This window comes from Paralichthys olivaceus, chromosome 9 (assembly GCF_024713975.1).
Source record: "Paralichthys olivaceus isolate ysfri-2021 chromosome 9, ASM2471397v2, whole genome shotgun sequence".
Taxonomy (NCBI): Eukaryota; Metazoa; Chordata; class Actinopteri; order Pleuronectiformes; family Paralichthyidae; genus Paralichthys; species Paralichthys olivaceus.
In genome coordinates, this window is record NC_091101.1 from 1,886,265 (window position 1) to 1,910,108 (window position 23,844).

Below are 23,844 nucleotides of genomic sequence, written 5' to 3' on the forward strand. Positions count from 1 at the left end.
TGATTTGTTTCTAGAAAGAAGTCAATTTGGGCGGATAGGAAGTTAACAAAATCTTCGTCAGACAACAGACGTGGGTTAAGTCTCCAGGTGCGTTGTGGAGGCTCGTTATCTGGAAAGCAAAGCACCATTGTTACTGGGCTATGGTCAGAGATAACGATGCTCTCATATTCACTAGACCTCAGCAGGGGGAGGAGTTTCTTGTCCAGCAAAAAATAATCAATTCTGGAATATGAATTATGCACTGGAGAGAAAAAGGAATACTGTCTACAAACCGGATTTCTATATCTCCATACATCAATCACCCCATATGCTTGGAGAAAAGCATTAATAGTCCCTGCTGATTTACTAAGTGTCCCCGGGATAGCTCTAGAACGGTCCATAGTGGGATCTAGAACACAATTCAAATCTCCCCCGAGGACCAATTGGTGACTGTTTAATTCTGGAAGGAAGTAGAAAAAGTCAGTGAAAAATTTAGCATTGTCTCAGTTTGGAGCATAAACGCAGGCCAGTACCACTGGTAAATTAAGTAAATGTCCTTGAACAATAATAAACCGACCATCTTTATCTTGAATCATATTTGTTTGCACAAATTGCACTTCCCTATGGATGAGAATGGCCGCACCACGGCATTTAGCGTTAAATTTGGAGTGGAAAATCTGGGAAAAGCCCACTCTCTTAAGTCTAGAGTGATCCTTATTAAGCAGGTGCGTTTCAGTTAAGAATGCTATGTCTGTATGCAGCTTTGATAAATGAGAAAACACCTTACTACGCTTTACTGGGTGGTTAAGCCCTTTGGTGTTCCAGTTTGTAAACTTAATGTTTACCCGCCCTGAACCACTAGGGGTCGCCATATTCTGGTATCTGAAATAACCTGACAGCAGCCTGCCTAGAAACAGCCTCATCATAAAGCCTCTTCACAAGTGACAGATCTCTGTTTAGACATTGTGTAGTTAAAATAGATAGTAGAAAACAAGAAAACAACAGAAAATACAAAAACACAGAATCAAACACATCATTCACAAAACCCCGTTGCTAGCCTCTCCCCAAACGAAAGGCTGCATACCCCCCCAGTCGTACACTAACGCACAGCATAACGAAGCTTACCTCGTGAGACCAAGTCTCACCAAAACTATATGAATAACAGAATAACATGTTGCAGCTGATCTTAACTGTTATCAAGTACAGTGCACACTCAATAAGTTTCCAATCTAGCACCTTATTTATATCCCACTTTATGTGAGTAACCTTAACAAACATAAAGTCTCTGAACCAACCAGTCATTCGTTGTCAGGGCCCTAACAGTTCAAGACCGAAATTAAATATAAAATAGAATAAAATAACATTTCTGCTGATACATACTGGACACAATAGCACAACATTACATTTTTGGTGGAGTTTCCAACCCGTCCAGTTATGTTAACAAGGCCTTGTGGCCAAAAGTGAACAGTGGAGAGATTTAAGGACCTTGTTAAACTCAAGTGTACATTTTAAACCAACCAGTAATGTGTAATCGAGGCCATTTCAGCCCAAAACAAAACATTTGTCGTGGATTTGCGCTTTTGCTGACGGTCTTTTGCTAGATATTAAAATTGCCTTTGCTTAAACAAAGTCCTTATCAGGATGGCAGTCCGGATACCGTTAGTCGAACATACCTCCGTGTACGGGATGTGGGAAACCACGGAAAGCACATCACTGCGCCGTCACATCTTCAGGTTGCGTGCTTCAGGTTCTTCATTATGAAATCCTTGGCCTGTTTTGGATCTTTAAAGCTTGTGCGCACGCCATCCAGCGTCGTTATCCTCAGCTCCGCTGGGTACCACAGGCCATAGCGGATCTCCTCACAGGTCCTTAACAGGCCCCGCACTTCGTTGAACTCTGCCCGCTGCTTGGCTACTGCCTGTGTGTAGTCTGGTTGGATGCGGATCTTATCGCCGTCCCCCGTAGTCAGTTGTTTCATCTGCCCAGCTTTCCTTAGCATTTCCTCCTTCTCCTGGTAATAATGGCATCTGATGACGAAGGCTCTCGGCGGGTCGGTGTTACCCGGTCTCACACGCAGCGTGCGGTGCGCCCGGTCCAATAAAGGGGGCTTATCGAGACCAAGCGTCTCCTTCAGGCACTGAGATATAAACTCCGTCATGCGCTTCCCGTCCCCCCCGTCTTTCCTTTATCCCGGTGATGCGCAGGTTATTGCGGCGCGACCGTGCCTCCAAATCCTCATTTCGTGCTTTCTGGGTAGCGAGCTCTCTCCGCACGTTAGCCATGTCCCGCTCCAGAGCAGCGATCAGGTCGGAGTGGCCGTCGGCTGCAGACCCGAGGGCGACCACCCGTTTATCCAGGGCTTCACTCTTGGCGTTAGCATTATCGTTGGCTAGTTTAATTTCTGCTCGTAACTGGTCTACCTGGTTCCGAATTTCAGCGGATTGTGCCTCCGCTTTGGTGAGCAATTCAGTCCTCAACTCGGCGATTGCTAGGAGGATGGCCCCGTGTCCGGGTCCCGGGTCGGGTGCAGCGTTAGGTACAGCAACAGGTGCAGCGTTAGCCTCTGGGCTAGCCTTGGAGCTAACCCTTGTGTCGGGCGCTTTCCGGGAGTTTTTAGACATTTTCAGCGAGCGTTAGGTCAAAATTTCAAGCCTGGTACAACGTATTGACTTCGATTTTGAGTGTGACTTAAAGTCTTTACATCAAATAGCTGCTTCTATATTTATCAATAGTGTTGGCGAGGAGCTCGGCAAAATGCGTCCTCACATGGCACCGCTCAGACCGGAAGCCGGAAGTCAAAAAGATGAGATAATCCTATAGTAGTTCCACAAAGGGAAATTGGCAGTGTTATAGCAGCAAAGAGCAGTCAAATCAGTTAAGTAATAAGTAAACATGCAACATGCATCATATACTGTATATACAGTGTATAGAGAATAGGTACAGTGTGAAAATATGTACAGAGAAACTGTTTGCACAGGCAGAAATGTATATTGCACAATTAAGAAGTAAAACCTGATTCTTAAGTGCAGTCCAGAAATTGATAGGTGTGGTTTTACTGGAAGCAGTTCTGGTTGTACAGTCTTATTGCTGTACACATTTCTCACTGGCATTTGCCAGTGAGAAATGTGTATAATTAATTTTTTGGTAATGCAAACTAATAATTACAACTTGTTATTGTTGTTATTTTAGTGGGACAGATAATAAGGTTTCTGATCTTATGTTGTATTATTTGATTGTTGTACATACACAGCATGACATCCACCTGTTTCCCTTAAGAATAGCATGTGTACTTATTTCCCTTATATTCTAAACAAGGTGAATTTTACAACGTGGCCTCAACCACATGGTCTAACAATCAATGTAGCCTTTTGTCCTCATAGTGGCCACAGAAGCCAGTTTGAATTAAACGCAAACACACATATACACTCCCATGCACATACATACACTCCCTGACATGTATAAAGTTACCTTTGTTAGATTTAAGATTGTTGAATTGATGTGAATACATGTTTCTGAATATACATGCGGCCTCTTCATTAATGTTGCACAAATGCGAATTTTGCCATTTTCTTTACTGTCAGATTTCCAAATGCCTCCAATGTTCAACTTTGCAAACTACTGATAAGGTGATTTTGGTTACAGCTTTTAAGTGAATTATTAATCAAAGCCCTAAATTCATGCTGAAATATTGACCTAATTTTATCGGCGATAAGACACTTTTAGTGTAATCACAGGCCTTGTGAGTACAGGGCTTCAACTCCAAAGACATTAAAAAAACAGAAGAGAAAAACACTGATTAGGCAGTTAAGGCACTTTAATATCAGAAATGATCAAATATTCTCTCCTGATACAACCTGATAAGCTAAATGGTAAATGGTCTGTATTTTTATGGCGCTTTTCTAGTCCTGATGACCACTCAAAGCGCTTTACAGTACAGTGCCATTCACCCATTCACACAAGGTAACCACAAACATTTAAAGGACTGAAATGCTTTACACAAGAGAAAAAAGTAGACACCTCTGATGAAGTATTCTAATGAATCTAGGGTTAAGGCCTTTCTTCTTAATAAGGGACAAAACAATCATTCTTCAACAGCTGCCATCTGTTCCCATTCCATCATAATATCTGCTCACAACAGGTGTACTAATGATGGAAAGAATAAAGGTATAGTGAATTACACATGTGAAAACTAACACTCTGTGACCAGTGAATTGATTAATAGAAATAAAACGTTATTATCGTGGCGGTTATTTGAAGAGAAATTAGCAGCAAACACCACTTTCTTTCATTCAACATTTTTACATTTGGCAAATTATAAATGAATGGAAAAGGAGAGATGGTTTTGTAAAACATTAATCCCTTCATCTTGAAGACTTTTTACCATTCAAATCATGTAGGCTACTTCCACCCCACACAAACTAAATCAAACCTGAGCAAAGACCCTCACTATGGTCTTAACCATTAAAGATACACACTAAAAGTTTTGTCACAAATTATAAGAAATTGACATTTTGCCTAGTGAACACCTTTTTTCAGATGACAATCTAGGATGCATACAGGTGATGAGGGTTCTGCTGTAAAGGCACAGTGTGTGTTTATATGTGTTGATACACACCTATGACCCGACAGATCAGAGGACAATTCATGGCTTAGCAAACAGTAATGTGGCATTGTTGCCATGGACAGCACCCTGCTTATTGACAGAACTTGTGAAGTTGAAAACTTGTTCTCATGAGGTCAGGTCTAACTCATCAGGAAGCTGCAAAGCAAACAATACTTTTAATTATAAGGAAACAAGGTATTGGATCAGCCAATGATAGGTAAAACAAGGTAAACTGTCTCTACCTGTATGGGTATCCATGGTACTTCGCTCTGAAAATGGACAACAGCCAGCTGAAAAACAGCATCACCAGACCAATACCTGCTACACACATAACTGAGAGACACACACACACACACAATGTATTTACAAAAGATGTATCATATTTTTGATGGTCTAAAACACTGATGTTTTAATGGCTCACTCACACAGCTCTAAAATGCAGTATACACAACACAAAACATTAAGTTAGTGATCTTTTATGTTGTGTAAAAAAATTCTGTATCATTATGAAAACGTGGCGTGAAAAATTATACTACATACTATTTCCAGAAATCTCTGTCTAAGAGAATTTGTTAACTTATCGGCTTTACACTGGCATGTGTATTGTATTAAGGGCCCAAGCAAGTACAGTGTCGAGTCCAGTGCAGTTTGCACAAATGATACATTCAATATTAATAATGTTTCAATAAACAGATAGCCAGTGCTCTGTAGCAGTGGTGGCTGAGACTCACATTAGGCATGATATCGTTATGTCATCATACAGTCAGAAAATGAGAACATAAAGTAATTAATTAACCAGTAAGATTAGAGACATGATCTACTGTACATGATCCATCCTGCCCACTTTGCTCAATCTAGCTAAGCCAAGTAAGTCACTTCCAAGGTAGGTATAAGAGGAGACACAACCAAGTACTCAAATGCCTGGCAGCAACAATTGAAACAAAGAGAACTGTTACCAATGCCTTGCCCTCCAAAACATTGAGTGCAGTTCAAGGACATCTTTTGTCCATGAAGGGAAAAAAGCACAGAGAGGGCCTGCTCCACTGAGCAGGATTGGTCAGCTGGAGCAATCCAGAGACTGTGAATGCTGGTGGATGTAAGCCAGCGGCTTACTCTCGCCATCAGTGATGGCTTTTGAGGCAGAAAAATAAACGTGGCTGGAGGACAATAGTTTGCCCACTGGAGGTTGGCGGCATCGGTTTTATTGCAACATCCACTATTAGGTTGCTCAGAGATCTGGGAATTCAAGGACAAGCCCTGCGCCAGACCATAAAAGAAACATGAAGAACTGCAGAATGCTGAAGCCAATGGCTCTGGATCAGGAGCAAAGATCCCAACTATGCCCCAAGATGCTCGGGACATGCACCCAGGTCTGATCAACGTGTGGTGGGCCTGCCTTAGAAGAGGTGTCTTGTGATTTAAAGGAAAAAACACATGTTGACATCAAGGTAAACAACTGCAGGCATGTCCCTAACATCCGTGTTGGTCGCTAACATCAACTGGTGATTGGCATCTTAAGTATTGCAGAAGACCCTCAGGCGTACAAGGCATGTTCTCCATCTTGTCCTATGTTCTAAAATAAAGAAAATACAGCTTATTTAAATTAAGATTCAGATTCAGAAGTGCAATACTTTTGCCTTATGCCTCTATGTATATGTTTTAGAATAATTCTGTTATGCCCAAGAACAGTTACTCCTGTTCACACTGACAGCTTCCCGATCAATTCATAATTACGAATCAGCAAAGCCATTTTCCTCTGCATTTCTCCCGACACTTGATGTTTTGTTTCTGATCTATGGCAGAGGGATAGTAACAGATGGAATACATTTGGAATGGGGCAGAAAAAAAATGGTGATTGACCTTTATGGAGCTTGATTTCCTGCCAAAGCTCAACAAACAAACAAAACATGTTTTACAAATTCCAGACTTTTCAGGTTTGCAATTATAAAATACCATCAACAGACTAATATACACTGGTCAAAAAAATTAAACCATCCTTGAGGAGCTGGACTACCTTTGCAACCTGGTTGGGCTGCAGGTACCACCTCCAGTAGTGACAAGGACACTAGCAGACCACAAAAATAAAGAAGAATCAGTCAGGAAGGATAAAAAGAGAGCAGCTGTCTGTGGCCTCTACATGTAAAACTATTCCCTTTTGGGGGTTGTCTTGCTTTTGCTTCTCCATTGCACCTGATGTAACTTTCATTTGCACCAAAGCAGGTGAAACTGATTCACAATCACTTGTGCTTCCTAAATGGACAGACTGATATCCCTGCAGTTTAACTGACTTGATGTTATACTGTGACGATTAAGTTTTCTCCTTAATTTCATTGAGCAGTGTACTAGATATTTCTAATAAATTATGTTTCACAAACAAATAGCCTTCATCATTTCATACAAGTACACAATAATATGTCCTACATGTACAAAAATAAATACATTTTAGATGTACAAAAATGCATTTACAAGTACAAAAAAATCCCCTTAAGACGAAACAACTTACACAAAAAATTTGACTTTTGACAGAATCTTTCTGCCTTTGTGTCATGCTGAAGATTTTCTGAATGTGAGTCATTCACTCTCCAGGCCACAACAGTAAGTTTAGCTGCGGGCCAATTTACAGGCACCAGGAAGTCGAGAATCAAGAGATTGGAGTAGACATTTTCTTTTGTACTTGTGGGATTAATTTATTTGTGCTTGTATGAAATGTGGAAGGCTATCTGTTTCTGAAATATAATTTATTTCAAATATGTAGTATATTTGTTTGTCAGCTGCATTTAGTATTTGCAAAACAAGCTGTGTTTGCAGGTGTTTTGTCTGTTTGTTTGAAGAATCTATCTCCATTGCACTCTTGATGAGCAGTAAACATTTCTGCAACTTTTGAGTGTACATTAAAACTACGTGGAAAATGTGTGTTTGTGTGTGTGTGTGTGTGTGTGTGTGTGAGTTCATACTCTTCCTCTTTCCAATGTCTATGTCAGAAGTGGCAGCCTCACACAGCAGCACAATTCCCATGGTAACAGCAGCATCTGATAATGAGGTCAAGGTTTCGACAAGAAATGCCTGACACCCTGCTCAGAACTCAAACCATTACCAAGAGCCACTTAAAAGGCCTGGAAGTTTGAGGAAGGCAGGTGAATAGCTTATTTTTGTCATCTCAAATTTACTTATCTTGCTTCTGTTGTTTCACACTCTTGGGTCAAGTTCACAAGGGGCTGACAATAACATCATCAAAATCAAAGAGATAATTTTTTCTAAGGCTTGTTTTTATTTGCATATTAAAGGTCCAGTGTGTAAGATTTAGGTGAATGGGAACTATTTGCAGAAATTTAATGTAGAATAATCCTCATGAGGTTTTCACAAGTTTGTTTCATCTAAATTGTATGAATTGTGGTTTTCTTGACCCCAGAAAAGCCCCTTTATATTTAAATACTTTATATTTACATCAAGGGGACCCTCTCTACGAGGCCGCCATGTTTTTTACATTAGTCCAGACTGGACAAACTAAACACCTTTTGAGTGTTTATGACAACTGAAGGCTACCACAGGTTCTTTTTCACTTTTGGAAGGAGAGGGTGAGGTGAGGGGTGTTCAGCTGCAACATCCAAATTCAACACTATATATTACAAAATTCTACACACTGTACCTTTAAGTGACTTAAAGACAATGTGATTTTTTGGTATTCAATGCATGCTGCTCTAAGTTTGATGATGCATATAGCAGAAGGATACTGAAGAGTAGGACAATGTGTGTCTCAGCCACAAACTGGGCCTGACTGCTGCCATGAATGTAACTCTGAAACAGTTCAATACTATTCTTAAAACAAGTTACACATATTATATTACACATATTAGATTGTGAATGAGAATATTTTGTGGTGCGTTTCTGACATACAACTTGTCCGGTGCTAGGGTTCTTGTGTGCATAAGGTGGTCCTCTGATGTGGTTCCACATCTGGCCAGAGGTCATGATCAGGACAAAGCACTGAAAGGCACAGAACAAAACATTATAAATATCAGGACAAATCATATAAATTATTACAAATTGGGTTGGGAGACTTAATTATATTTACAAGGGCATACAATTAAAGTTCAGAGAGGCCACATAAAGACAATTTCCTCATGCAAAGGTACATAACCTCATAATGTCTTACTAGCTTTATTATTGTGTAGCATTAAGATGAATTTGCACTTGTTGTAGACAGGGGCACCCCCTTTCTACAACAAGTGCAAATTCATGACCTTATTAGCAAATCATAAGGTCATGAATTTTCTAGATTCAATGGGTATCCGTTCTCTATGTTTAAGTGTGGGAATGTTAACACAAACAGTATATAACATTAAAAGTTAATTTGATAACAGTATAATGAAATACAATTACATTAATACACTGCTAACATTCACAAATGCATACTGCTAAATGAAAATATACCATTACTGGTTGCAGTGTATTTATATGGTGTGAAGTTGCATGGCAAATTAATATCTCAGACCTCTAAATTCTCAATCTAGCTTTCATTGATCATGTGTTTATCAATTAACTTAAAATCAATTAGAAAATATCTAACAAACCACAGAAATTATTCTCTTGTTGCTTTGGACATTCAATAAAATGATCTGGTTTTCAGTTCAGAGTGAAATGTTGGTTTAATGGCCTTTGTCCAGATGTGGAGAAACCATCTCTCAGAAAGGGGGGAGGCAGAGAAACTAAAGTTAATGAATCGTCTGCTGACCCCTTCGGCCAGCTCCATTCGAAGTGCAAGTATATATCTGTTTTTTCAAGGTAAAAGCAGTTTGCTTGGATGAACAGCAACCTTTGTTTATATTTTCCTGTCAGAAATGAAGGTTTTATGGCATTATCAGGAAGATCTGGAAGATGAGGTTGACCAGATTTCCCATCTTGGGTCAATGAGGCCAGGAATGTCAACTAAAATTCAGTGCAATATATTGACATATTAAATGCTTTAATATATGTGTATATTTAACAATTTCTATTCAAATTTATTTGTATAGCGCCAAATCATTATATACATTATCTCAAGACACTTTACATAGAAGGTCAAGACCTTAAACATTTTAAAGAAACCCAACAGTTCCCACAATGAGCAAGCACTTTGGCGACTGTGGAGAGAAAAAACTCCCTCAAGTCACTGTCAAATCAAAGAAAGTATCATGCAATAATATCTAAACAACATTTATTGTCCATTTTCCATTGAACTGGAGGGATTATAAATAGGTAAATAAAAAAGCTCTTTTCTCATGTCCAGCAGAAGATGGGTCATGGTGACCTCACGAAGCACCACATTGTGGTGATATATCTGGAACATCGTCAAGGAATCCTTTCACATTTGGCTCAAACATTCACTCAATTAAGATTGATTAAGTGTTTTGATTTTGGTGGCCATAGGTCAAAGGTCAAGGTGGCCACACAAAGCAAGTTTATGTTTTTTCCTAAATCTGTATCTTAAGATCAAGTTGAGAGAATTTTTTAAAATTTGGTAAAAGCATTCACTGGGTCTCAGAGATGATCTGATTCAATTTTGGTGCCTGGAGGTCAAAGGGCAAGCACACTTTCCTGTGTATGTGATATATCAGGACTGCTTGTAAGGAACCTTACCCTTGGCAAACTGTCCACTTGGACTAGCCAATTCACTGATTTTGGTAGTCAAAGGTCAAGGTTGCCTCATAAATTAAGTTTTTGGCCTCTTGAATGAGACATCTCAAGACTGCTTGAAGAAATTGCCTCAACCTTTGATCAGTTGTCACTTGTACTCAAAGATAAACTGATTACATTTCAGTGATCAAATACGAATCTCGAAAGAACATTTTGGACAAGGAAACTGCACTGGCTGGCGGAGGCATACAACTGCAGTGTGGTAATTGTAGTTAGAAATAAGAATTTAAATTAATGTGTAAAGTAAGTTTCCCTTCTTCCTTCATTTTGTTTACTCATTTTCACTTAACAGGTTCAACACCTCTCAACAACCACACAGCTTTAATGTTGGGGCTTACGGACACTTGGATGACATCTCAGGAGCAGTATGGAAGCATTTAAAAACATGGTCACCAGTTACTTCAATTGTGTTGGATTTGGCTGCAATGCTGTTTACTCCTGAAGTGCTTTGTAGACTCAAACACTTCACCCATCGGTATAGTGATGAATAGATAATGATCAGTTTTAAATTTTCAGTGAACTATCCCTTTAATAAAACATTTGTTATATAATTTAGTCAATATACCAAAGGCATATTCCAATGGAATTAAGTGCCATAACATCCTTTACAAGCCAGTGTAAAGAGCTCTGTTCAGATTGGCTGTTTAAGGGTATTGTAAAAGCTCTAGCCTGTTAACCCCTCGTCAGTGAACCACAGGAGTCGTAAGTTGCAGTTTTACTTATGCTTTTATTTTGTCACACACACACACACACACACACACACACACACACACACACACACACACACACACACACACACAGTGTACGCACAAATAAAATTATCCCACAAGTACTCCCACAGACTTCGGAACAGTCTCTCTGTGAGTTCTCTTCAGCCCCAGCACACTACAGCTGATAAAGGGGAGAGAGTGATTAGCCAACACAGAACACCTGTGCACATTTAGACTCCCTCCCAGGCACCGTTCTCCGAACCACAACCAATCTCTCCCTCCTGCATCGAACGCTGATCACACCACAGGCATGTTCCTTCCAATACTAATTAGCCACTTCTAACATCTACATGCTGGGAGGGAAGGGGGTTGTTTTTCCCCGTTTGTCTGTGTACAAAAGAACCTAAAATACAGTTAATAGAACACACAAATAATACAACCATACTCACATGTACCTCTCTGGGGAGGTTACTATTTTATTGGTTCTGTGCAGTAACAAAAAGTTATGTATTAGCAAGCACCCTGGCATCATTGGTACTTCCAGGCAAGCCTTTGTAGACAACTGAGAAAATAAATAAAATACAATAGATAAGTGATGATACAAATGAGGAGAAAAAAGGACAAGCTTAAAACCATAAGTTTAATTTAAAAGACAAAATAAATATTTAAATTAAAATGTTTGTACAATTGTTTTTAAAGTTTTGGTCACACCCGTGTTTATGTAGAACTAGCATGCTAGGCTTAAGTCTGTGTAACTACTGTTAGGGTTAAGACTAGCCCTAACACTTAACATTCTGAGCCATCCTTTAGAGCAAACAAACACATCTGTTACCTGCCCAGCATTATGCAATTAAACCAGAAAAACAGCAACTGGACATTAATTGTATCTGTCTACGGGCTTTCAACAGCATAGCTATACTGATTACGCTAGTCATGCTAACTGGCTACTAGCCACTGAGGGGCCAAAATAATCAACTTTATTTCCTCAGAAAGTCATACCTACCAGAAACTGTGGTCCACCACAGCCTGTAGTATAATCAAATCCCACCCCTTTCTGTTGTAGTAGTTTGAAGGTTGTCTCTGGGAGCAATAATGGAAATGTGTGTGTCCTCTATGACAGTGGTTCCCAAACCTTTTGTGCCCAAGGCACACCAAAGGACAAGTAAAAATCTCAAGGCACACCTATTGTGCAAAATAGCTTATAACACGTGTTATCACTCAAATCATGTAAAATATCTGTAAATGTGCATCATTATTTACTAATGCCAAATAAAATGTGACAAAGACAACAATACTCATGAAATATTTATTAAAAACATTTCAAAAATTAATTTGAAACTATCAAATTAGGCTTCATCAAAGCAGCAACACACTCATTTAAACCAGACAGGTCACAAAATTAAAAATGAGGCAAAGGAAACTCCTCAGAAATTCAGCACAGAGAACTGTCAATACAAGGAAGCAGCACTGTCCATGGTTCTTGAACTACCAATTATAAATGTAACATTTCAGCAATCAGCATTGAAACATGTGCTATTGTAAATATTTTGCCTACTTACAAATTAGTGAGATACATGTGCCTGTCAGGGCGTGCAGATTTTTATTAATCATTGGTGGCACTGAGGAGAGGGCCACTTGCAAGTCCTGTTCAACAGAGAGCCTCCTGTTGTGACCTCCTGTTGTTCTGCATGTAAACCAGAGTAGAGAACGCCAACTCACACAGGTAGGTAGTGGGGAAAAGAAGAAGTTGCTCAATCGCGTGGTGGCAGATGCTTGGGTACTCCGATGCAGAAGCCAACCAAAACTGATTCAGTGGGAGCTCACTAAATTTGAGTTTCAGTGTGCGGTCCATACGGAGCTCTACGCACTCCTCTCTCTCTTTCATAGCGAGCTTTTCTGTTGAGGATTCATGGTTGAATGGGTCTCAGATCCAGTCATAGTCCTCGATGTCAGCCACACGTGGAAAATAGCGCTCAAACCTCTCTTTTAAGGTCTGAAGATGTTCGGCCTATACAGCACGCTCCCTAGCTACCTGTGGTGCAGCTGATGCCAGCGGGAACATGTCCATGGAGCCCTGTTCCAAAGCCTTGCGCCACAGGATAAGTTTGCCCAGAAACCCCCGAATCTGGTCTGTGGATGATAAAATGTTTTCATTCCTGCCCTGAAGCTTGGCGTTTAACTCGTTGAGATGCCCAAATATGTCTGCAAGGTAAGCCAGCCTGGCGCACCACATCTCATCCGCGAGCTTGTCCTTATGTGGGACAGCGTGTTCACGTGAAAATTCCAAAAGCTCTTCCCGAAGCTCATAAAGACGGGATAGGACTTTCCCCCGTGACAGTCAACGTACCTCTGAGTGGAGGATCAGGCTTTGGTGGTCGGCTCCCATCTCGGCACACAGCTGGGAGAAGAGGCTTGATTTCAGGGGTTTTGATTTGATATAATTCACCATCTGCACAGCCTGATTCAGCACCTCAGTCAACTCCGGGGGCATGGTTTTGGCAACTAATGCCTCTCGATGCAAAATGCAGTGGTTTGTCACAATATGTGGGTTTTGTGCTTTCACTTTAGCAATAAATCCTTTCACTCTCCCAGTCATGCTTGCCACACCATCTGTGCTTTTGATTGTATTATCAGAAGACGGCTTTGGATAGCTCATTTGCGGCATCCGGACCCAGCATGACACCTGCAATTTTTTTGCAAGCAGGGAGGATGAGTGTCTCCACTATTGTGTGAGGTTTCTTCTGCTTTGCAATGAGCTAGCATGTAACTAGCCTCCATTGCCTTTTCAGACACTTTCACACAATCCAACAAACGGTCTTGCTGCCTCTGGTTCAGATCCTGCACTCTTTTGAAGTAGGCCAAGTTTCTCTCAACATGGAAGGGATGTTTGGTTTCCAAGTGCCTCTTCAGCTTGCTTGGAACCATGTTCGCATTAGTTAACTAATGCACTCGGGCTGAGGATTGTTGACATCCCTGGTCCAACTGAAGCCATAAGACAGGTAACTTTCATGATACGGTCTGCTGACAGTTTTTTCCTCTTTTCTTTCAGTGGTGGGTTGTCTGCAGTCTCTGCACTGGTGGATGGTGGTTTGCTCCGCACAAGAAAGCACTCCATTTTCCCTCTTGCGTGTTTGTCTGTTTTAATGTTGTCCTTCAGCCTTTGATGTGTCACGGCCTTATAATTCCCACCTGCGCAATTGCGTTAACAGCGAAGTGTGGGGATCTTAGAGGATTTTTTTTTTTAAAGAATTTTTTTTAGGTATAGAGTGTGCCTCTGTATTATGAAATGAGTCCATACAAAGTACTGATATAGTAAATTAAAAAATAATTATTTTTGTGTAGTTGTATATTGCAATAATAACATATGGTTGTCGCAAAATCCCACGGGACACTTGGACTTGCCTCACGGCACACTGTACACCGTTTGGGAACCACTGCTCTATGGCACCAGAGCACTGAGAGTAACCATTTCTCTAGAAATCCTTTAATGGTTTCATCAATCCGCTGTCCGGTTAGAAAGGAAATGAAATGCTGATACAATATATTCACCAATGTATTTGTAACTTGATGCACCAGCTCGCACACTATTACTGTTCTAATTCAAAACAAATTGTAAGGTATTCTCCCGGGCGTTGCAAACTACCAGGCAAGTAGGTTTGGTTCTATGGGATTCCAAAAGTATGAGTTACTGTGTAGCTGTCATCGCTGGAGCAAGCAGTTTGACCAAAAAACAATACTTTAAGTTTTAGCTAAAATCAGATGTGTGTTGTTTATTTTCATAACTTGGATGAAAATCAGGCCATGCTTTAAGACAAATATAAACATAAATGCTGGTAATTCCAAATGGTTCACATACTTTTGTCTGTTTGTGTGGGTGTGTCTGTGTGTGTGTGTGTGTGTGTGTGTAATTACCAGTGCAGAGAAGGCCCAAACATTCTTGTTAAAGAGAAACTCCAAATTGTGTCTTCGTAGATATGCCATTCCCCCTATCACAGCCAGGAGGAAGCCCAACAGGAGAGGCCCAGCGTAGTTTGGAGGCCGAATGACACGGATCTGCAACACATAAACATGACAAAAATCCTTTAAAGGTTCTGATCATCCTAAAATAGTATATCCACATGGCTGTGCTGAAGACAATTAGTTTGTTGTCTATTTCCATGTATTTTTTAAATGGCTTCTCTACCATGAGTTTGGCCAATACTACTAAAAGTTGGTGGTTGACATCCTGGCAACTAAAAGGCTACATTATTTACAAAGCTGACTTTTATTGTTCTACTTAATTGGTAGCACTACATTTTCATCACCAGTGGTAAATATACATGGATTGGATGCTTCATTGTGGATCATTTTAGTGTGTATTGTAACTTTGCTGTATCCAGGTGTCATTCCATTTACATTATTGTATTATTTCTCACTGGGTTATGTGAGTGTGAAGGCCCGCAATTATTAATTGCTCTCTTTCTTCTGGCTGTGTGCCCTATTATTACTGCATCGGGCAACCCATTCAGCCAGGTCTCTATTGTTTGTTGTGACATGGCTGAATGATAACACTCCAGACTCAGGGATTATGCTGGGGGGGGAAGGGGGAAGTGCCTATATTTATTAATAATAATGGTGCAACCCTCAGAACATCTGTGTGAAGGAGCAGCGCTGCACAAGACATTGAGCGTATTATCTCCCGCAGGAGTTCTCGCATGTTATTGCAATATCTGTGTACATCCCCCATCAACTGATGCCACCGCTGCCTGCGAGCTGCTTCACACCGTTGTGTTAAGGCTGCAGACTGTGCACCCCTACGCCCTCCTCCTCATCTCCGGTCACTTCAATCACGCTTCCCTGTCCCCCACCTTTCCATTATTCACACATTTTTTGAACTGCTTCACCAGAAACAATTAAATCCTTGACTTGATGTATGCAAATGTAAAGAATGCATACAGCTCAATCCCCCTCCCCCACTTGGCTGCTCTGATCAGAACCTGGTCTACCTGCGCACAGACTACATACCCATGGTGAATAAACATCCCCAACCAAGAAGTATGTCAGAAAGTGGACTGAGGAGCATGGCACTTCAAGACAGCTTCAAGTGCACGGACTGGGATGTGTTGTGCAGACCACATGGAGACGACATTGATCAGGAGGGTAAAGGTCAGCTACAGGAAGAAGTTGGAGGGACGTCTCCAACAAAACAACGCCAGAGAGGTGTGGAGAGGCTTTAAACAATGTCCGGCCACAGCAAGGACAGTGGGAAAGGCCTTCAAACAGGAGACAGGGAGTGGGCTAACAATCTCAATCTGTTCTTCAATAGATTTGACTCCACACCCACCCCCTCCTCTACCCTCTATGGCACTGACCTGTTGCACACCTCCCCATCCTGTTTAATGACATCATCTTCACCAACAGCTGCTCTTACCCCCCCCCCTTCAGTCAGCTTTGCCTCCCCCATTACCTACACTCCACATCATAACAGATCAGGTGAGGAGGGAGCTTAGGCGGCTGGCCCAGATGGTATCAGCCCCAGATTGCTCAGGGACTGTGCAGACCAGCTCTGTGAGGTGTTGCTGCACATCTTCAGCCTGAGCCTCTGTCTGGAGAGGGTACCCATCCAGTGGAAAACTTCCTGTGTAGTCCCTGTCCCAAAAATAGCTCATCCAAGGGAGCCTAACCACTACAGACCAGTTGCCTTAATCTCTCACTTGATGAAAACCATGGAGAGGATTGTTCTGAACCACCTACGGACCCTTACGAGCTCCGAACTGGATCCCCTGCAGTTCGCGTATCGTCCGGGCTTCGGGGTAGACGATGCAGGCATGTACCTGCTGCACAGATCCCTCTCTCACCTGGACAACCCTGGGAGCACTGTGAGAATCATGTTCTTTGACTTCTCCAGTGCTTCCAACACCAACCAACCCGCACTGCTAAGGGGGAGACTGGGAAGAGCAGGAGTGGACCACAATCTGGCTGCATGGACCACCAACTACCTTGCAGACAGGCCACAGTATGTGAGGCTTCATGACTGTGTGTCATATGTGTGTCTGCAGCACAGGGGCCCCTCAGGGAACTGTTCTTTCCCCTTTCCTCTTCACCCTGTATACCTCAGACTTCAGGTACGACGCAGAGTACTGCTACATCCAGAAATTCTCTGACGACACAGCCATTGTTGGATGTGTATCTGATTCTGACGATCAGGAATACAGGGGGGTATTTAGGGACTTTGTCAGGTGGTGTGAGGCCAACTACCTTCACATCAAGACCACCAAGACTAAGGAGATGGTGATTGATTTCTGCCCGAAGGCAACACCAACATCACCTGTGATCATCCAGGGTTTGGACATTGAGACTGTGGTGGAGTACAAATACCTTAAAAATAAACTGGATTGGTCCTCTCACATATGTGCCACTCACAAGAAGGGTCAAAGTCGCCTCCATCTTCTGAGGAGATTGAGGTCCTTCGGAGTGTGCAGGATTCTGCTGAGGACTTTTTTTGACACTGTGGTGGCCTCAGCAGTGCTCTATGCCATGGTGTTTTGGGGGGGCAGCTGCACTGAGAGGGAGAGAAAAAGACTCAACAGGCTTGTAAAAAGAGCCAGCTCTGTCCTGCAGTGCCCCCTAGACCCGATTGAGGATGTGGGGTGAGGAGGATGTTAGCAATGCTGGATGGATGGCTCAGCATCAGACAAACCCAGAAAAGAGAAAAACAAGTTGGTTTTGCTGTGGTAACAGGACATGAAACCCAAATTACACAACCACGTCCTGCTAACTAACAAACTAAAAGCTATCATTTAAGCATGCAAATTGGCTAAAGATAAAACTGTCAACATCAGCAGGCATGCTTTTGGTGTTTGGTATGATCTGATTTCATAATGAAAATTTTGAACATGCTGTTAACCACAACGATAGCAATGAAGGTTGCAATAAGAACCACCTTGATCCTGTCAGCCACTGCAAGAGGGTGCCGGACCCCTCCAATAGTGCACCAAAATTGTGGGGAAGGTGACACAGCGCTTCCCACTGACAATTAGCTTGTCAAGCCAACAACAACATGCAAGAGATGTAGGCCCAATCCCATTTCATCCCTTCTCCCTTACCCTACCCTTACACCCCTTTTTTTGAAAGGGTTATCTTGCCCCTTAAAACAGAGTGGCTGAAATCTTCCCCTACTAATTGGGACAGCACTCAAGAAGCTGTTCTATAACTTGGATGCTTTGCATTATTTCAAGTAAAAATCAAAGGCACACAGCTTCAGGCTACTAGCAGTTGTCTGTGGACAACCCTGCCAGGATTCTTTGTTACTAGAGCAGTTAAGTTCAGTAACATCGCTGCTATATGCAGATTCAATCAAGTGCATTGTGTGTCTTCAAAGAGTGTAGTTCAACATGTGAAAATATGGGATCATCATTATCAAAAAAAACAAACAAACCATAAAACATTGAAACACACACACTAAGCTATTACAATAATTATCATAATTTTTGAATCCTTATTAGTGGAGAAAATACCACATTTGTGGGTCTCTCTCAGCTTGCCAGTGATTCGCAAGGCATTCTGAAAAAGTCTCATAACCCCATGAAATATATCTGTTTTGAGAGCTGCACAGCCCTAATACTTGGCCATCCCCCTTCATCCGAACAAGTCATCCCCTACACATGAAGGTGCAAAATAGAGGGGAAGGGCTAGGGAGAACAGGTTAAATGGCATTGGGCCATAGTCTAAGGCTGAAGAAGCACCAAAATCAGAATCTGCACGTACACCTCTGATGCTCAAGGCAAATCAAATTTACCACCCCTCTTTTTGCAACATACCAGGAACACCATACAATGGCCAATATGCCTTCCACAAAAAGCTAGCGCACAAAATCACTAGTGCAATCTAGGATCCATATCATGAGTCATGGCAGCACATTTTCTATTTTCCAAATAATCCAATTTCCGCTCCACAAACGAAATAATACCAGTGCAAATCTCCTCTAAACACCACTTAGTTCCGTTTTTATTGGGATGGTTATGATGTAGTAGATGACAAACGTACGATCATGTGTTTATTTATTAATTTATGGTGTTGTACCATGAAGCCATGTTGCTCCGGTCACACTAACACTGACAGTGAGCCTTAAAATATTGGCAAATCATTTTTCATTGTTAAAATGCAGCCTCATAAAGTTGAGTGAATCAAACAAACACTAAGTTACTTCATGTACTGATCAGTGATGAGTGTTTATTAGTTAAGAGATGAATAATGTGAATGTTGACTTTACGATCTTAATTTGGGATTTTCACCACATATGCTGTGTTGTAGGTTGTAACTGATGCAAATGTACACATTACTGCAAATTATCACTCTCATGCTTTATGTTGCAAGACTTGGAATTATGACCCTGTCTTGGGATGTTGAAAATAATTTTCAATCAAGTTCATAGAACAGTTGCATTGCTTTTAAACATGTGATTTTTATTTTCCAAAATACATTTTTTTTTTTTTTTATAATGAAGCGCCTTGGCAGAAAAGATATTGGCTGTATCCGAGGACACGCACTAATCAAAATATATTCCACAATATAGTGAGTTTGCTGGTTTGTAGTGCTCTGAGTGAGAAATTTTATAAATAGTTGACATGTATCCCACAATGCATCGTGATAACCAGTGCACAACCAATGGTCACTAAGCGAACATGCATTGTACTTGAGAGTTGAGGCGAGCGAGTACTGTATGTGGTGAAAATGTCTGAATAAAAAGCATCAGGTGTGATTAAAAAGAATAGACAATTCATAAGAACTTAGTTATCTAGTCACTAAATATTTTCTCTTTATTTGTACGCTCAGTATAATGTATGTTTTAATTTTGTGACAAAGACAAACTTGCCAGCACAGAGAAAATGAACCAACTCGAGTCTAAGAAGGCCCCCAGTCACTTGGACACAGATTTAATTATATACTTTTACATGTCTTACCTGCACATCAGTTCTGTCTGCCACCCATCTAGCCAGCTGCTCAGCTGCAAAGCCTCTGACCTGCAACTCATAGGTATCAGACTTGCGAGTTTTTCCTTTCGATGGGAAGTGGAGGAAGGTTGGAGCAGAATTCATATTCAGCTGCAACACACAGTCAAATTATTCAATACACAGATCAGTGAGGTGTAATACTCATTAATCAAATTCCATCTTACTGGTTAAACTTTGAATAATTGTATGCAGCAGTCAGAGAATTTGTAATTCAATGCATTTTCCAACACATTTAATATTGTGTTAGGCATATTATGCTTAACCAAAGTTCTGTTTCACATGTGGTTGAGAGGCCTTAAATGATAGATGCCATGCTGTAAATATCTTAGTGATAAGGTGTGCCTTGAGAGAGTCTTCATTCTCAAGAAGACAATAACAATCCTGACATTACATCTACTGACCTAGGCTTGTTATCTGCTCCCTCCTATTTGATATAATACTGAGATGTGTCCAATGCTCTTTAAGCTTTTTTGTAAGGCTAAATACATGTGAACATGTAAAAAAAGAAAAAAAACCTCAGATATTCAAATAAAAACTACTGTGGCACTTTAATTTCACCAATGTATTCACCGCTGTGAGTACTACCAAGAAGATCAACCATTTTTTTCATAAATTTCATCGGTTAAAATAGGAGAACTTTATTTATATTAATACATTTCAAAGCACTTATAGGTCATTGTGAGTATTTGACATGATGATTTGGTCATATCAGAAAGAATGAAACTAAAATTTCATGTGTCTCAGATCACAAGTAAGGGAAACGTGGTATAAAGAAGGAATATAGGTCACAGAACATAGGTCAAAGAAATGGTTCTCAAATTGTTTTATAACTCTTTTTCAGCCCCATATTTGTCTTAACAATATCCCAACTTTATGAGTGAATGTAACAGTTCAAGTAGAATTTCAAAAAGCATATATTTTAAAAATATATATTTTCTCCAAAGTTAGTCTATAATCTCATCAAGACCTCCAAAAGGTTTGATATTTGGTTTTTGAGTTATTACTGAGATCCCATTTCTTTTATGAAGAGGAAACACATGATTAATTCCATACAGTGGGGTTTGAACAGCAGTTAGTGATCAATGTGTGGTCATGCAAAAAAACAATACACTGCTTTGTTGATAGCTCGCAGGCCAATGGATAGTGTGCTAAAATAAATAAAACATAATAAGCATAATTTATAAGCAAAATGTTACATTTTAATGTTGAGGTGGTAAAGAACTACTAAGAAGCAATGTGGCCTTTCTCAAATTTGGCTCCTTCAGAATTTTTGATGCAGCAATTGTGTCTTTGCTCATCATTCTGCACCCTAGGCACCAGTTATAACAGAAAATGCAACCACAACATAGCTTTTAATGCAGGTAAGATGCAAGTGTAACAGAGTCATTTATGAATGAGTACTATGGGGATGGTCCATTAGGAAACTGAATTTTATTCTCAATTCTCTAGTGCTAGGCATGTCTCTTCAACACACTCAAATCAACACTAATTGCAACCAAAACATAACCTTTTGATGTTGGCAGAGTCTATATTTCACTAATATTAATGAGTGCATTCCAAAAGTGTGCTGATTTGACATGGACGTGAGATCCACTGCAGTGTTTGACTGCGCTGCCAGTCCTCAGTCACATTGAGGTTGTTAATGTAGCAATGGCATACGTTTTAAAAATTGGATGGCATAGGTTAAAGAAAACAAAACCGCAAAACAAGAAGATGTCTCACCATCTGAAAGACGTCTGATCCTTCATCAAAATCAACAGATGCAAAGAAGACTTTATTAGTAAAGGCAGAGGAATAACGCCAGGAGTTAGCCAGCACTTGGTACTCCTCGTCAGCTTGTCTGAAATTAGATAAAGGAAACATTTAAATTCTGCCATTAAAATACAAACAACAGCAGAAGTCTGTTGCTACTGCTGCTACTTCTTACCTGCAAACCCCACACTGTCTCTGTGGCTGCAGCGCTGTAAACATGATGACCACAGAGTAATTTCTGGGAGGAGCCTTGACAAAGCGACGAAACTTATCTCCATTCATCCTGATGACTGAACGCTTGGAGGTCCACTCCATCATCTGAGTCACCTTCTCTGACAACAGAGTCTAAACAGGGCACACACAAAGATAAATTCAAGTGAAAAACTATGAACCATCCTTGTATTACTGGCTTCACATAGTGATTTAGCTGAAGTAGCACAACACAATCAAGACAGAAATAATAGAAAAGTTAAATAGCACTACGAGAGCAGATACCTCCACCTCGGCTAATGCTCTATCTTGCAATGTTAAAGAAAGCAAAACAGACAAACTGCAATGTAAAGATAATCTCCTTGGTGGTTTTCAGATATGAAATATAATGTGAAATATGTGACTCACCGCGCAGGTAGTAATATATAGTAAAATAATAATATGAAGTGAACATAAAATCACAACAAACTATTTACTCAGTATTCACTCAAAAAATAACACAAAAGACCACTTAAATGGATAGTTCACCAGAATTTTTTAATTCACTCATCATCCACAGAGACCGCACATAAATTTATGAAAAATGGGAGTGAAAAAAAAGTGTTGCATTTATATTTTTGTTCAGTGTATCTTAATAACATTGTTTTTATCTATACTTGTGACTTGTGGCAGAAAAGCAGGCCTTGGCAAAAGGTTCACACAATTGTTCTTGCCACTGTATGCTGCTGTTACAAGCATTACACTGGTCATGCTGGTAACCAGCTACTCTGATCAATGGTGGTTTTCCTAGCAGGGTAATAAAGGCCTAGTACATTATTTTTAAAATATTTAATACTTTGAAAGGTCTACATTTCAGATTATTGTTTTTCAGACCCTTTAAGACCACGTGGAAAGAGTGCGAACATTGCAAATGCATTTATAAAGCTGTACACAGAACAACCTGACCATATCTTAACCGGAGATGTTATAGAGTTTCGCAGGCTCAGGTAAATGTGTAGATTGAGCGATTATCGTATATCGCAACATTTTTTATAGAACAAGTTCTGTCAAGCATGATCATCACATTACATTTTATGAACAAGTAACAATGAGTCACAATAATCGCAAGTTGTTCTGATTGTGATTGCCCCTCCAAGGCAGTGAAACTGCAGATAGTCACAAATGCAGTGGTGTTAACCGACATACGTTCAGTGTAGACTCTGCTGCATATTCTATTAACGATAGCAAACATGATGGTGCGGTGAACAATGGACTGTGTTAAACCCTCGTTGTTTACTTCGGACTGTCCACAGCCACACATGGGCTGCTTTCTGTTTAATGTTAGCTTAGCAATCGGACGTCCACCTTCACAGTCAACTTTGGAAACGAGTCAAACATTTAAGGCAGGGTTTCTCATCTCTTATGACGGGGTGTTTTTAAAGGCATGTTACCTCTTTCTTTTTCTGGCCGTCAGCTGGCTCATGGTGGTGAATGAAGAGAACAAACAGCCAAATAAAAAGTTTCCTCAACATTTTTGCGTCCCTTGCCCGCACTACACCGTCTCCTGTCAGCTCACTATTGGTCAACTATGAGCCTATCACAGCGAGGTGGTGCTTTTTCTTCTAAACTTTATTCACACGGAGCACGTTGACAGCAGAGGGAGGGGCTGGAGCACAGCTGATCCACCGACGGGATCTGACGGCGGCTGCAGGGGTTGAGTGAAAAAACACTTTTTACTTCTCCTAGCGTCGGTGAGCCCAGGACAACGATCGATGACGCAGCTTTTTTTTAATGCAGATGGAACGGATGTTAAAGGTTCAGTTTGTAGAATTTAGTGGTGAAGTTGCATGTTGCATCTGAATACCTCTCACCTTACCATCCCTTTCCACATATGAAAATACCCGTGGTAGCCTAAAATTTTTATGAAATCTCAAAAGGTGTTTTG

The 23,844-nt window shown here is 40.7% G+C and overlaps 1 protein-coding gene across 1 annotated transcript; it reads right to left on the reverse strand.

The window, feature by feature from the left end:
• Positions 1–3,775: 3,775 nt before the first annotated feature.
• Positions 3,776–23,511, reverse strand: magt1 (magnesium transporter 1). The gene is made up of 10 exons (XM_020085485.2): positions 23,351–23,511; positions 21,886–22,055; positions 21,681–21,798; positions 19,908–20,048; positions 14,878–15,018; positions 8,477–8,566; positions 8,314–8,377; positions 7,537–7,611; positions 4,825–4,915; positions 3,776–4,738 (listed from the first exon to the last, which is right to left on the reverse strand). Exons 1-10 carry the CDS (start codon positions 23,429–23,431, stop codon positions 4,723–4,725), a joined length of 987 nt encoding a protein of 328 aa, XP_019941044.1. The 5' UTR covers positions 23,432–23,511; the 3' UTR covers positions 3,776–4,722.
• Positions 23,512–23,844: the final 333 nt, after the last annotated feature.